Raw genomic sequence first — 16,225 nt, forward strand, 5'->3', positions numbered from 1 at the left:
TGGAGTATATGTGTGCCAGGCCCTTATAACGGTTAAGTGCGTCCGAATCACAACCGCTTGTCAAGCTTTTTTATAAAATATTTTTTACCCAAAATGTTGAAACAACTGTTTTACAGTAAAAAAAAATGATTTGGGCGTAACTTAGAAAAAGAAGAAAAATCCCTTTCATCCCAGTGCAAGTGGCATTCGAACTCCGGACCATTTAGTACCAGAATTTACGTAATGATTACTAATAGAAGCTAGTTGAGTTAAAGAAACACAATAAGCAAAAGCAAGAAATGAAGCCACTCTTATGAGTCAAATCAAATCATAGTAAACCTTGAGAGTGGTGTTGTGAATGTGAGAACATTTTGTATATCTTTCAAAGTGATGGGATATATACATAAATATTGATAGAGAATGAAGAGAAAAAAAAAGAAGAAAAGAACCATGTTCTTTAGGAATGAGGTTCCTTCTCCACAAACAACTAACACACAAAAAATATATGTTGTTGTTTAATAGGGTTGACTATTGGAATATTTTCATTTTTATAAATCCCAAAGTAGTGAAGTGCCAAGAGTACTCTTTTAGCTCTTTTTAATTACCCTACTTGTGCTGCAAACCTCAATTGTCTTGGTTGTTCATATTTCCTGCAAGCAATTGCCTCAGATGTGCACTGAGGAGTTGGTCATTTCATATACGCGTCTTTATGCATATTTTCACAAAATTTTCATAAATTTTGTTCTTATTCAGCGTTCGCTTCCTCGAAGGTGAGATTTTTTTTCCGTCAGTTTCTCCTATTTTCAATTCTGGTTCTGGTGGTAACGGCCTCGGTGCCCACTAGATGTAAGAAGAATGAAAAAATTGACAAAGAACTTCAATCCCCATACACTGATTTGATTAATAAAACAAACATTTCTTCAACTATTATGGACTTTAAATCTTTTAGTCACTCCCTTTAGAGAGGAAAAACAAACACAATTACCTTATTTTAATCAAAGATTTGATTCTTGAAACACAAACCCCTTGTATCTCCCCCTTTCATACACACTGTTGTCCTAATATATAATACTCCCACTCCCTTAATTTGCAGACATGTTTGGATTAAGCAAGCATCAATCATCATCATCATATATGATGGATGTACAAAGCAAACTGAGATTAGTTCTTGGGTCAGTAAAAGATCAAGCATCAATAAGCAAAGCCATGATATACAGAAAAGATGGTTATTTATCAGACATAGAAATCGCTATTTTACGTGCAACAAGCCATGATGAACACCCTATTGATGATAAACAACTTCATGAAATCCTTTTTCTTGTATCAAACTCATCTCCGTCTTCCATTTCAATCCCATACCTCTCTCAGAAAATCTCGAATCGTCTCCGTAAGACCAAGAATCATTTCGTTGCACTCAAAATGCTTTTATTGGTACACCGTCTGCTCCGTGGTGGTGATCGTAAGTTTGAACAAGGCTTTCGAAAATCTCATCTTAATGGTCATCTTGAAATCTTAAGCCAACACCATCGCCGCCACCACCACCACCTCAACCATAATTATTTCCTCCATAATTATGCAAGTTTTATAGAAGAAAGAATGAGTTGGTTCATGAACCAAGCTGGAAAGCTTGAACCACAATATGATAAGAACACAACGGAGATTAATCTTAATCTTCGCGGGTTACCGAAGCTTCAACTCTTTCTTGATCAGGTATTAAATTGCTCTTCCGTACTAGATATCATATCTACTTCTGACAGTCTTACTCGAGCTGCCCTGCATAATATACTAAAAGAGACTTCGCAAGTTTATAACAACTTCTGTGATGAAGTTGCAATTCTTGCGAATTCGTTTTTCGATCTCAAGGATCATGCGATACAAGCTCAAGCTCTTAAGTTACTTAAGAAAGCTTGTCGACAGAGTAGTGAACTATCTGAATTCTTCCAGAAGTACAATAGAGTAGTAGGTAGTAGTAGTACTAGTATGAAACTGGCATTGAAGTTTCCAACTACTAAAATTATCACAATTGATCATGTTTTGGTCATGGAACAATATGTAAATGACAACAACATGGGAGAAGTAAGTAGTTCCATTTCGATTGTAGACGATGATAAATCGGTTATAAGTCATGAAGATTCTGAAGTTCCTGAGGAATTAGCCATTGGTACATCTTCCACCACTTCTCTATTCTCATGTAAATTGGAGACACAAATAAGTACAGAATGGGTATTGTTTGATGATTAGAACTAATTGATTGCCTTCAGTACATGCATGGATGAATGATTGATGATTTTGTTTTACTTTTACCCCCTTTTCATTCTTTGTTTTTTCGCCACCAGAAACTGGGGAAATTTTGACATTGAGAAGAAACCCCATGGTGTTCTCCTAGTACGTTATCGACTGTTTTCTACCATAAAATTTTCTCGAACACTGATGAGATTTTGCCAAACATAGTCAAGCTAATTTCACTCCCTGGGCATACCTGCAACCCAGCGTAAAGATCCCAGAATATACATCAGAATGCATGACACAAGTATGCAGGGGTTTAGAGGGAAGAATGATGCAGAACATATATCGAGTCTTAGCATCAGAATGCACGACACAGTTATGCAGGTTTAGAGGGAAGAATGATGAATGAACTTATAATTTTTGTATTACATATAGTCGTGAACTAGGATCATCAGCTATAATCATAGTTCGAACTGATATGATGAGCATGAATTGTCCCACATAAGGGGCTCTTTACAAAAAAGTACAGGGTCTGTACTTTCAATTAGTGTGCAAAATAATACAAAAATGGAATAAAAGCATATCTTTCAATTTCATTCACTGTTCACAGCTTTTATGGCACCACAGCAAAATGCAATTTTCTCATTGAAATGCTGCACAGAAAAGATAGAATCTCCATCACACAAGTAATGAAACAAGGATTTTCATATACATGTAAGATATTCATATGGTATGTTGAGCGTGAAACCTCGACTGGATTGACTGGCATAGACGTCATTGCAATAGTCACGTATCTATCTTATTTGAGAGGCTTCATACCCTGCACAGAAACCCATACAAATAGCACCAAGTAAGAGTCGTGCATTTAATTGTTCTACAAAATAGAAACGGAGAAAGATACAAGCGCTGTGGTTTAAATCCTGGCGGTGGCGGCTAAGTTACAGAGACGAGGGAGGTAAAGTTCACAGTGGACAGAATTTTGCAAATTCAACTGAACATATCAAATTCAACCTAACTTATGTTTAAAATTCATCTAAGGACAAATGTGATAAGTGAGGGCTCTCTATAAAGGTATAAAGCCAAAACTGATGACACTGATGACAGAGAAATGAGAATCTCCGAGATGGCGGGTGAGAAATCTGATGTTATAGGAGCTTTCAGAACATATGGAGCTCAAAGCCTCACACTTCAAGGTAGATAAATCACAAGCACACCAAATTTAGGAGTAAGTACGACTCATTCCTCGACAACAATACCATAAGTTAAAAGTAACAGAGTTCTCAAGTTAAAATAGGTGGTTCAGAAAACAAGACCTTCTGCACAAGAATTTGGGATCCAAAGGAACTTAACTTAGAAATTCGGAGAGATTTTCAGACGACAAAAAAAGTGTCAAGTTTAAGAGTGGAACAACCAAATTACCAAACCTAGGTTGCATCGTTGGCTGAGAAAAAATTTCTAAGGGATTGAGGCTTCAAGGTCATGATGAGAATGCAATATGATCTAGGCGACCATGGCTGCAGTCAACCCAGTTTTACTGACATCTGTGAGTTTACATCAGACTTTCACAATCGAGGCACTCCTTGACGCTAGGATTCCCGAAGCATTATATTAAAAAATTGCATACTAGATCTAAAAACCATCCTATCTCAAATTATAAGAACTCAATTGGCGCATCACCTACCTTAGTTGCCCTGAACTCATTAACAGCTAGTCTGAGAGAATCATCTGATAAAATCAGCCGAGATAGACCTCCTGTAGTTAGCCTACAATATCAAATAAAAAGAAACACATTATTGAGTTTGATGGTTATGTAAAGAAAAACCAACCAATCAAAGCTGTAAACAGTTGTAGTCAATACGGTGTATGAAAAGTAGGATAAATAATTTCAAGAGTGATATACAAATTACCCCAGTAACTTGGCTGCATCTGCTACAGAACCATCAACAGCATATATTACATCCAATAAAGCCCGCATTCCCTAGAAAAGATGGATTTTTGGAAGCACTTCAAACAGAAATCCAACATTCCGACTAAACATTTTGGCACTTTACACCAGTACAAAAAGATGGAACCATTAAAGTGTAAATTATACTGAAGCAAACTTTGGATTGTTATGCCCGATTTGAGGACCTGTATCTGAACCTCTAATCGCTGACTTCTTTGGAAGAATCTGAAGAAGTTCTGGAGGAGGTTTATAATCCTCAAGGTCTAACGTGTTCCTGACTAGTTCAAAAAAAGAAGAAGAAAAACATGCATTCCATCAGCAAACACTCCAGTTGTTATAAATCTAAGCCTAGTAGAGCGGCATCCAAGATAAAAACTCATGAATTTATCTATTACAAAAGCAATGCAAACTTCATCCATAACCATATATTGCAACACAGTGACACATGAAGAACCTAAAGAACCCGTACACTACTTAACATACATTATACTACAAAACATCTAACATTCTTTACCCAATCCCAGCATTTGAAATATGGAAAGCAAAATGCAACTTTTAAGAGCTAAAAGCGCTGATGAACCATATATTGGAACAAAGTGACATATGAAAAACCTAAAGAACCTGTTACACTACTTAACAGATAGGATACTACAAAACATCTAACATTCTTTACTCACTCCCAGCATTTGAAATATGGAAAGCAAAATGCAAAATGAACCTTTAAGAGCTAAAAGCGTGCGGAGACGAGACAACGCTGATGCACGATTCTTATGTTGCGAACGATCCTCAGCAGCCTGTAAAACAATGCCCAAACATTAGCAATTCTTTAAATTTAATCAAAATAGTGAATTCAATGAATTGTTCTTCAATTTATTGATTCACTCACTCACCTGGGCAATGATACCAGTTGGAAGATGTTTGAGTCTAACAGCAGATTCACGCTTATTACGATGTTGTCCTCCAGGACCAGAAGATTTAAAAGTATCCATTTCACACTGATTCATAAGCTGTTCATCAGATAATTCAAGAAAATCTGTGTTGCCATCACTGTTGTTACCACTTGAAGAATACGCTTTGATTTGCAATCGTTTTTGCTGCTGAGAAGAAATACGATTATGATTACTTGAATACAGTATTGATCCTCCTCCTCCTATTCTTATTAACCTAGGAATGGGAGGTTCACAATGTTGAAATTGTGTCTGTGAATGAAGCATCAAAAAAGAAAACATTCTCTTTGAATTTGAAGAAGAAGAAGAAGAAGCCATAGATGATGTAATAGTTGGATAATGATGATGATGATGGAATACCCATTTCATTAAGGATAAAGATTGAGCCATTACCAGCATAGATTGATAGATGGAATTCTCAGGGAAATCCTCCTCGCCTCCCCCGTTTTTAAAGAATGATTTTCTAGGTACCATGGTTTTTTTTTTTTTTTTTTTTTGGATCATGGTTTTATTAGGCCACCTTCTCTATAGTGATAAGGGGTGTCCTAAAACGTTGAAATGACTAACCTATTCTTAACCTAATTTAATTTAAAACCAACCTAATAACCACCTATATATAACCACCACCTCCTCCCACCAGCACCGCCCATCACCGCCGATTACCACCACCACCACCTCCGATTATCACCACCACCAACCACCGATTACCACCACCGCCCACCACCGCCGATTATCACCACCACCAACCACCGATTACCACCACCACCTCCTCCCACCACCACCGCCACCGCCTATTTAAGAAATGTAACAACATCAATGCAATCACAATTAAGTTCGGTTACATAATAATTTTATCGAGTATAAAAGACGCCAGCCGCAACCTGATTCTGCCATGGGACCACTCCGGAGGTATTTTCCAACAAACCCTTCACTTTAAATTGATTTTGATTGCTTCAATCGAATAGAAATCATCAAAATAGGGTTTTAATAGGAGTTACAGAGCCATGTTCGGTTAGGCCGATTTTCCAAAAAACCCTAGTTTACTAACCGAACTTCTTGAAAATGAAGAACACGAAGAACAATTCGGTTCTATTGGATTTAAAACTAAGTCACCGAACTCTCTGTTCGTTTGTTTCGCAAAAAAAATTTAAAACTACAAAGTAACCGAACTCCACCCTTAGAACCGAAAAAAAAACAAATCCAGTCTAACTGAATTGTGTTGTTGTGCCACTATGTTGAGTTCCAAAATAACCGAACTTAGCCAATAGAGTTCGGTTTGTTCGCAGAAACTTTTAAAACTACAAAGTACCCGAACTTAGCCCATAGACGCTGGAACTTCATATTTTTTTTGTTTGTTAAGTTCGGTAACTTCACAATTTTATCGCAGAAACCAAACTCAGAGTTCGGTTGGTTAGCTGTTAGGTTCAAGTTTGCGAAAGAACCGAACTTTGTAAACTTATGTACTCTTATATTACGTAAAGTTCGGTTAGATCAAAAGTGCATGCAGATTGCGAACCAACCGAACTTTGTATACCAAAGTTCGGTTAGTTGAGAACCAACCGAACATAACGTTGTAACTCCTAGAAATTCTATTATTTGAGAGTTCGGTAACCTGCGTGTTTGGAACAAGTAACCGAACTACACTTTCAGATGAGTTCGGTTACTTGTTCATCTCACGTGGCAACCGAACTACAGCTTCAGATGAGTTCGGTTACTTGTTCTTCATATAAAGTAACCGAACTGTTCAAAATCCAGTTCAAATCCGGATCATTTTGAAGATTAACAAATATTCCAGGAGAGGATGGAGATGAAGAATCAGATGAGTTTTCATCATTTGAATACTCAAACTTAGTGAATTGGAAAAAAAATTTATTTTCCATGTTTTTCTCCTTCATCTTCTCTAACTCTACTCCCTCAATAATTCTACTCAACTAATAATAAACCCATCTTTTAATTTAATCTCACTAATTATTTTTAACTAAATCATTCACTAATCATAACCTAAAATTAATTAAGAGGGTAGATTAGATATTAAATAAATAACTAGATATGGGGTGACCTAAAATTACTTCTAATGTCTTTACCCAAAATAAAATCATGGTCCCGAAAAACCCATGGTCCCCAAAAAATCGTTCTTTTTAAACCTAAGTACAAATTGACTTGCATTTAGCTCATTTTCACTATTTTCAGTCTAACAGACACAATCGGGCCCAGTGGTAACCTAGCCAAACCGGGCCTGTTGGAACTCTGTGCCGTAAATTTCACTCATCTGTACAAAAAATAAAAAATAAAAATTGCATGATGGGGAATAAGTAGTAAGTCTCCGGACGATAACTCAATGAACCATGACGTTGTAAGTCAAAATCCCACAATGATATCCTCCAAGGCGATGAGTCTAACTCCCAGCACCAACGAAAAATGATGACCACTCTAGAAGGGGAAGTAACATATCAGCAATCTTGAAGTAAGCTAATGAAGGACGCCAGCTCCCCACCGATGACGACAATTAAAGAAACCATTACTCATATATAATAAATGGTGACCGTGGTCCCCACTATCTGCTGCACCAACAACAATCCACGAATGAGGCATCGAAGAAATGCTACTCTCAAAAAAGTAACACCAAAACTCGAAGTGAAAATTATATAGCAACAGATAACAGTCGCGGAACTACTACGAGCGAAGAAGCTCGCCGCCCTACAATGGTGGATGGGGTTTAAATTTCTTATCCCACTTTTGTTGTATTTACAACAAAATCAAGACGGTGTCGAACGAACCATCATTTATGCATGAACAATTAGTTAAGTACTAAATTATAGGAGCATCTCATAAAGAAGAGCCTTGTATACCGTGAAGCAATTGTTAACGATTTAACTCCACAGTGAATTATGATTCCCGTGACGCACAATCTTGCTGCCAGAGGCGAAGTCCATGCTTGAAGTTACAGCCACAGTAACGATAGCCCATTTTTACTAATAAAGGTGAAACTCACCCTTGAAATCATGCCAAGAGTTGCATCGCTCGGAAATCCATGGCGTCACCACGAGAAGGCCAAACCATGAAGTAATTACTACCACCATCAGCGAGAAGCTGGTATTAATTTACCACCATGAGTCAGTATACAGAGACAAAAAAAATTGATGTCGGAGAAAGCGAGTCAAATAGAAAGTAGACGAGCCCGACACTTACGATTTAAGCCATGATGACGTGCAAAATAGGGGAGCCAGATAAGATCTACCATATAATCCTCTGTGAAAGGAAAAGGTTGTTAAGAATGTCATCACCCAAGCAACAACAGACATCTCCAAGATGAGACATGAGAGTCCCTTATCATTCTAACGAGACCGACAAAATTCGAGAGATACGTTCCTTCAAGACCATCAAATATGGTATCAGTCGAAGCATACATTCCTTCAACACCATTAAATACGGAACATAAAAACTGTTAAAATCCTATGGGGAGAAATTAGCACGTTCAAGGAACATTCCTTAGAAAATATATCACTCACCCTTGAGACAGTCATAAAAAAAACTGTCTTGTAGCTCAGTTGGTTATTGCGTTCCACAGAGATTTCATGCGCTCCAGGAGGTCCCACGTTCGAATCCCAGATGACGCAATATTACAGAGTTTGACATGGACGACAGTATTAGCTTCCCCCCCTTGCGACGACCATAGCCACACTATCCGCTTCGGCTCCCTCGCTTGGTTCCTCATGAGGCTCGCTGGTAGGATAGCACGACAACCTGGTCAACTAATATGGTAGTACGCTACTTGAAACTTAGCTTGTTAGGCTTCCAATTAGTTAAAAATGTAATAAATAAATAAATAAAATATTTAAAAAAAAAAGACTATATAAGTCCCAGCAAGTAAAGGTTATATACCTTAATGAAGTCCTATTTTGGAATAATTATATGAATGTTCCCTTTGAACACCTCTGTTTTTTGCTTATTAACTTATAATCTCGTCTTTTATGTCCCTTTTTTTTTGATAAAGAAAAAGTATTGAATTAAGGAGGGATATTTAAATCCCTTGTCATAAGGCTACATAGATGTTCATCAAAGTTATTAGTGTGGATAACAGACGTAGTTGTTTTTCTCACAGATTTTGCAATATTATCTGCAACTTGATTATCATCTCTACTGACAAAAACAAAAGAATAAGAACTAAAACATAAACTTAATAAGTGTTTGATTACTTTGAGAATATTCGTATTTTCCCATTGAATGAGAAGATTGTTCTCTTTTATTGATTGGATGACCAACATTGCATCAGCTTCAATAATAATGTTAGTGAACTGCAAATCTTTAGCCCATTGTAATGCTTATTGGATAGACATGCATTCTGCAGATTCAGGACTTAGAACTCAATCTGAGTAGTTTCCTTTGATCCCTACGCGTGCATTTGTATGATCACAGATAACAATACTCGTACCAGCTTGGTTAGTATCATAATTAAAAGAGGCGTCAACATTAAATTCAACACAATTTAATGCAGGAGGCTTCCAGTTAGATATCTTAACAACATTAAAGCCAGGGGTATGCATGTCAATATCAGGAAAACAAGAATGTAGATGATAGTGAATTCTGTGAATAGAATTCTCTGAGTTAAGAGAGACTCCCTGAAAAACTGCATCATTTCTGTCCTTCCAGATAATCCAAGCTCCGATTATTAGAGTATGGAGCTTATTTTATCAGTGATGATTATGGAAGAAGTGAACCAGCTCTCAACCCATTCAGAAACACTTATACTGTTCTCTGCAACATTATCAATGTTGATGCCAAAAGCTCTCCAGATAGCTTTAGAATGAGTACAATCAAATAACAGGTGCTCAATGGTTTCATCAGCAGTCCCACAAATACCACAATGAGTGTCTATATGAATGTTATAGGTAGCCAGCTTAATTCTAATATAATGTATTCCTTGTAGGCACTTCCAGGTGAACAGTGTAACCCTGTGAGTAACTTTACTCTTCCATAGGGATTTCCAGATATTAGATTGAATAATTTTGTCATTGACAGATGAGGCTGTATTGTTACCCGAGAGCATGTTGTATGTGCTTTTAACACAGAAGATTCCATCTTTGGCTGGCATCCAGATCCTTACATCTTCCTTAGTGATATCCAAAACTATATTTTGGATTTTTAGAGAAGTATCTAGATCAAACATCATGTATAGGGTAATCTTTTATGTTCTTCTTTGTCTCGTTTATTTTTACGTTTTATATTAATTTTTGATTGTTGCATTGCATATAGATTACGATATTATAGAACTGGTAAACAGTGTTATAAATAATGTTACTACTCAAAATCACATTTAAGTATGGCACTGAGCCGAGGAAACATCTTCTCGATAGACCATTAAGTATGGTAAGGTGCTAGCCACACCTCCCATTCTCCATAAAATGATGCGGGTACCGTCCAAACTGCCTAAGACGGACAAATAGACCTAAGGGCAATGCCATCTAAACTTGCGAAGTGAGATGAAGCGGTGGACACCTTAAGCTACCCGAGACGGAAAACAGACCTAAGGTAATGCCATTACAATCTCGAGTCGAATGATGTCCTGTACGACATGAGGTATCCAGACTAATTGACTCACTCTTGGCTAAGGTGCGAATCGAAATATCGCCCTACAAATAATGGCTACAAAAAATGTGATCAAACAACTGACGATAAGGCCAAGGGACAGGTGCACCCCAAAGGGGCACCATAAAAATTAAAACGTCCACAAAGACATCTATTAGGTGAGAAGGATAATTCAATCCGCTATGGATATGATTTTGTAAGAGATTACCTGTCCAAATGAGAAACTGATCACTCCTCAGTCTTGTCATTCATAACTAATCTAGCAGAAGGAATGAATACAGTCTTCAGAGCCAAAATAAACTTTAACAAAAAATGAATATTTCATTCCAAAGGTGGCTAAGTCACAAATGCTACAAAAGCTGTGCAAAATGCATTAAACATTGCCTCGAACAGAAGAGGACTTACTCCACCAGACGAACCATTCAACATCACCTCGAAATGTGCACGAAGACTCAAAAAAAATTACTAACCGAATACATCCTCTCGGAAGATAAAACGACGGAGAGAACCAACACCTTTAGACATTCCCTTGGACAATGCACGAGGGCTTATGAAATGCATAACCAACAAAAGTGGTAAGACGTCGGACTACACCAACACTAGTCACATGACAAAAAGACGAAAACGATCAAAGTGAAACTTCATTCCATCGTTCTCAACACATTCATTCGCACGTAAGCCTTTGATTCAAGCAATACAAGTCAAGAATAAAAATATTTCATGTACAGGTGAATAATTGCAAACAATAGCCCTTGACGTGGTGGAGACACACGAGTCCGACGTTCGAGTCCAACGTGCTAATACAATAATGTCTCAGCAAAACGATGGTCAAATGGAGTATTTCCTCATCCATACTACAGTAAATTCAGTCATAAGTTAAAATATATTAATAGACATAAAGGCGAGCTAAGCTTGTGAAGCATCAACTTACTGCATTACTGCCAACCAATGGCCACATCAACGATTTTCAAAATAGACAACAAAAATTCAGCACGAAGACCATTATGGTGGTTGAAGAAGGAGTACAGTACGTACAATACCAAGCCATCAGAGAGGCCACCCGATACAACGAGGTAAACTAACTCTACGAAGTAGAAATTTTGGCGCAATCCAACGCGAAGCGCAACAATCCAAGGGAGTACTTGGAACACTAGACATAGGCAGGGGCACGTGTAATTAACAAAATGCCACCTCTCCAATACCACCATACATATATAGCAACGATGTCCAGGGGAGGAAGTATCATCTTAAAATCTCCAATGAAGAGGGAAATATCATTGCCAAACCGCAAAAATGCGAGAAAGACGTTTCAAACAAGCTACAATTATATGACCCTCATAAGAAGGCGACAACAACCAATCTATACTGACGAATTAACGGCAAAGTAAACATTTCCTGCCAATCGCAGATGGACAAATTGGAGTACAGTCCCACAATGATGCTATAATAATATAATATGGAGAAACGAAGGAAAGGCAACTTCTCCCTACAATAATAAAAAAGAATGAAGAAAAAGTATCTTCTAAAAATGCAAGCCAAAGGCCACAATAACAAACACAACATAGGCGATATAAACAAATAAATTACTGCGCAGCTTGTAGTCCACTCTGCTTCCGAAAATATAACATCTACCGGAGCCGCCACCACCAACTCGATGCAAAGCCACACGAGCAGATGCAAGGAGAAAATTAATCCAAGATATGTTGAGCCATTAGAGACGAAAAGGCGGACGAATTGACATTTAAAGTTTAAACTGAAAAAACGGGGGTCTAACAAGCACACCCAATATTTCGCTTAGCAATCTGTAAGGACTGATTCCAATATAATTCTGAGAGCACCAACTAATAAAGCGAGTTCAATCAAGAAATATATCGAAGAGTTATATCTTTGTTTCTTATTATAATCACCAAATCAAACAGATAGAAATCCGTGAGCCTGATTAATATAAGAAACAACTTGGACGGTATCAAAAACCAATATCCAAGTGTCAATCAATTTAATCAACAACCAAAGGTTGGATTCACAATTGATTGAACCTACGCACAACCTGTGATATTTCAATTATATAAACAAATATAATGCGGAAAAGAATAATATAGACACCAAAAATTTTGTTAACGAGGAAACCGCAAATGAAGAAAAACCCCGGGACCTAGTCCAGATTTGAACACCACACTGTATTAAGCCGCTACAGACACCATCCTACTCCAGGTTAACTTCGGACTAGAATGTAGTTGAGCCCTAACCAATCTCACACTGATCAAGTTATAGTTGCGTTCCTTACGCCTCTTGAACCACGCCGGATTTTGGGCACTTGATTCCCTTAGCTGATCTCACCCACAACTAAGAGTTTCTACGACCCAAAGCCGAAGACTTGATAAGAAAATCTGTCTCACACAGAAAAGTCTATTGAATAGATAAATCTATCTCCCACAGATATACCTATGAGTTTTGTTCCGTCTTTTGATAAATCAAGGTGAACAGGAACCAATTGATAAACCAGACTTATATTTCCGAAGAATAACCTAATATTATCAATCACCTCACAATAATCTTAATCAATTAACGCCACAAGATATTGTGGAATCACAAACTATGAGACGAAGATGTTTGTGACTACTTTTCAATCTTGCATATCGAAGAATAAATCTCGAGCAAATCTTAAAGAAGATAGTACTCAATCACGATATAAAACAACAAGATCAGAACACGCAACAATAGAGAAAATAGTTGGATCTGGCTTCATAATCCCAATGAAGTCTTCAAGTCGTTAACCTACAAGGTTTCGTGAAAAACCTAAGGTTAAAGGAGAATCGACTCTAGTCGCAACTAGTATCACACATGAGGTGTGGATATTAGGTCTCCCAGTTGCTAGATTTTTCCTTTATATAGTCTTCAAATCAGAATTTGCAATCAATGTTACCTTGGTAATAAAGCATTCAATATTCACCGTTAGATGAAAACCTGATTAGATTCAAGCTAATATCTTTCAACCGTTAGATCGAACTTATCTTGTTATACACAAATGAAATGTACCATCATTTAGATAAAGGTGTACACTTAGGTTGTTTAACAATAGTTAACCAATGGTTAGCCATATGAGCACTTTCGTATCAACCTTATTCATCTTTATCATAACTAGTTCAAATGACTCAAATGAAACTAGTTAGAGAGTTGTTCAATTGTTTATATTCTCACAGAAGTATACGAGACACAATTGAAGAAAAATCTATTTTGATTCACTCGAATCATTTCATGAACATTATAGCCACGGTTTGCAAAAGATTGCATTCCTTATTATATAAACAAGCTTCTAATCCGGTGCATACGCACCGGCGGACTGTTGAATCAAATATGAACATTGGAAAATGGTAATCACTAATAATCATGTTGTTCATGATTTCGATTTTATGTATATTCTAATGGTGGCTAACACCAAGTCTCCTTTATGTATTGCAAAGTACAATGTTATTGATGAAGTCTAATTAATAATAATGATAATTCACGTAAAAATTCTATTGGAGTAATGATGGGTTCAATACATTAGTAAAAATTATATTTCTTAAGGTCCTGCTGATAACCATGATGGAGATAATCACAAAAGATAAAAGTTTGAATACTACATTGTATTACCTTTTCCACTAAACAATGTTCAACACACATCATTTGCTGTGGATCTAATTGAGTCGTCCATATGCACTTGTATTTCATCCAACTTTTCGCCAGAACTGGAACGTTTCCATAGGGACCATATGTAACCATAGCTGCCGAACAATTAATCATGAATTGGGATGTCCACTTTGAAGTTAGGTTTCGCCTAAGACATTCTTTATGAGTAAATCCTAAAATGATAGAAAATAGAGAATCGTAAGTTTCTTGAAATGAAAAAGATGATGCATACAGTACGGCGATTTCCTTTACTACAATGATGAACCATTTAGTGCTAATAGGGAAATCCAAAAATTTAGGAACTTAAATGCTTTCACTTTTAGGAACTTACATGCTTTCATTGTTTCAGAATTACTGCTGACATTTGCATCTCCGTTTTTTTCCTACAGAATTCTTAATAGACTTCAAAGTTCAAAACCGGTCCACTTTGTATAACAATTGTTAATTGTATTTTCTACGTACCTTTGCTACGTTTGATTTGCAATATATGATAAAGGATCTTATGCAAAGCCTTGAAAATAGATCTTACCTGAAACAATAAAACCTAAGTACAATCATTAATATACTCTATGCAAATGCAACAGACGTCAACAAACTATTTGGTTGATCTTGAGTTAAAGGTATGGGGATTGCTCTAATGTTATTAGAGCTATTAATGGTAGTTTTGATTCAATAAAGTGGACAACCAGAAACATTATGGTGGATTGTTTAGAATTATTAGTTGAATTTGAGGATTGGCTTTGCAATTATGTGCATAGAGATGCAAACCATGTTGCAGATTCTCTAACAAAATATGATAAAAATCTTTGGATTATATGCAGAAGTAGGCCTCGTCTGGACCCTCACTTTCATTTCTAGGCCACTTTTTTTATTTCTTGCAAAACTAGGCAAGTTAAACGGATTCCATCCACTTTAACCATCTCGGTCAATTTATCGCGTTGACTTGTCAATAGCTCGCCAAAATATCATATAGGGAGATCTCATACATGTGGTAAGATTACTGAAATGTCCTTCACACGTGTGTGTCAGTCACGTGTTCGATCTCATTCATTCATTCTTCTTCTTATCTTCTTCTTCTTTGTTTTCTTCTCCTTCCGTTTTCTTTCTTCTGCTCATTAGTGAAGAAAAAGGGTTTGATAGAAATTTAGAAGCAAAGTAGATTAAGGTTCAGTTTGTGAAGAAAGTATTGATGGTGTTTGGCAGTGATATTTTCGATAATCAAAGACTAGGGTTGAATTCGAACTGAAATTGGGTTCTTGGTGCTGGTTTTGAATGATTCTGCTGATATCATCCTCCGTTTGTTTTCTGCTGACTCTCTGCGAGTCGTGTGTTATGTCTATCTAAGTACATAAAATGTTGAGGTGGTATGATTGTTGAAGAAGATGGTGTGGTTGAGGTTTATGAAGAAAATCAATTAGAGATTTTACGGTTTCGGGATTAATCTGATAAAATCAGAGTTAGGGTTTGGCATGAAATTGAGAAATGAATTGAGATCTTAATGGATGAGGAAAAGAGGGGTTGTTGATGAATTGATGATATGAAGCAGTTCTAGGAGAATAGTTGGGAATTGAGTTACGGTTTCTGAGAAATGGAATCAAAGTTTAATTTGAGGATGAATAAGAAGAAGTTAGAAGATGGGTTTGTTCTAATTGATGTTTGATTGAAGCTGTCCTGAAGATGAATCAAAGAGTTAGGGTTTGCTGGTGATTTCAGTTATATGAGAAGAGTATGTAGAAGCTGTTGATGCTGAATTGATGGAAACAATGAAGAGTAATTCAAGATTAAAGAAGATTGGTGGTGGTGCTGGAGTTGATTGAAGTCAGGAAACCGAGAGAAGGGTTCGATAGAATTTGTTATGAAGATTGAGAACTGT

The 16,225-nt window shown here is 36.9% G+C and overlaps 2 protein-coding genes across 3 annotated transcripts; one reads left to right on the forward strand and one right to left on the reverse strand.

The window, feature by feature from the left end:
• Positions 1-608: 608 nt before the first annotated feature.
• On the forward strand, positions 609-2,713 carry LOC113284380 (putative clathrin assembly protein At1g33340). The gene is made up of 2 exons (XM_026533824.1): positions 609-749; positions 1,073-2,713. The coding sequence occupies exon 2, from the start codon at positions 1,075-1,077 to the stop codon at positions 2,218-2,220; it is 1,146 nt and encodes a 381-aa protein (XP_026389609.1). The 5' UTR covers positions 609-749; positions 1,073-1,074; the 3' UTR covers positions 2,221-2,713.
• On the reverse strand, positions 2,598-5,549 carry LOC113284381 (peptide chain release factor 1-like). Of its 2 annotated transcripts, XR_003328115.1 has the most exons (7): positions 5,041-5,549; positions 4,869-4,944; positions 4,298-4,428; positions 4,113-4,183; positions 3,887-3,968; positions 2,954-3,025; positions 2,722-2,858 (listed from the first exon to the last, which is right to left on the reverse strand). XR_003328115.1 is itself a non-coding variant. In XM_026533825.1 (6 exons), the coding sequence occupies exons 1-6, from the start codon at positions 5,494-5,496 to the stop codon at positions 3,005-3,007; spliced, it is 837 nt and encodes a 278-aa protein (XP_026389610.1). In that variant the 5' UTR covers positions 5,497-5,549; the 3' UTR covers positions 2,598-3,004. The 2 variants fall into 2 exon arrangements, 1 of the variants encoding a protein (XP_026389610.1); XM_026533825.1 differs by having other exon boundaries at positions 2,598-3,025.
• Positions 5,550-16,225: the final 10,676 nt, after the last annotated feature.

The sequence above is a fragment of the Papaver somniferum genome, chromosome 5 (genome assembly GCF_003573695.1).
Source record: "Papaver somniferum cultivar HN1 chromosome 5, ASM357369v1, whole genome shotgun sequence".
NCBI lineage: Eukaryota > Viridiplantae > Streptophyta > Magnoliopsida > Ranunculales > Papaveraceae > Papaver > Papaver somniferum.

What these genes read in the sequence shown, in the direction of transcription:
- LOC113284381 (XM_026533825.1), bottom strand. Translation starts at nt 5,496, where the DNA reads ATGCTGGTAATGGCTCAATCTTTATCCTTAATGAAATGGGTATTCCAT. An exon ending in CAACTGGTATCATTGCCCAG is followed by an intron (nt 4,945 to 5,040) that starts GTGAGTGAGTGA and finishes ATTGTTTTACAG; the next exon opens with GCTGCTGAGGATCGTTCGCA. An exon ending in ACAATCCAAAGTTTGCTTCA is followed by an intron (nt 4,184 to 4,297) that starts GTATAATTTACA and finishes CATCTTTTCTAG; the next exon opens with GGAATGCGGGCTTTATTGGA.
- LOC113284380 (XM_026533824.1), top strand. Translation starts at nt 1,075, where the DNA reads ATGTTTGGATTAAGCAAGCATCAATCATCATCATCATATATGATGGAT.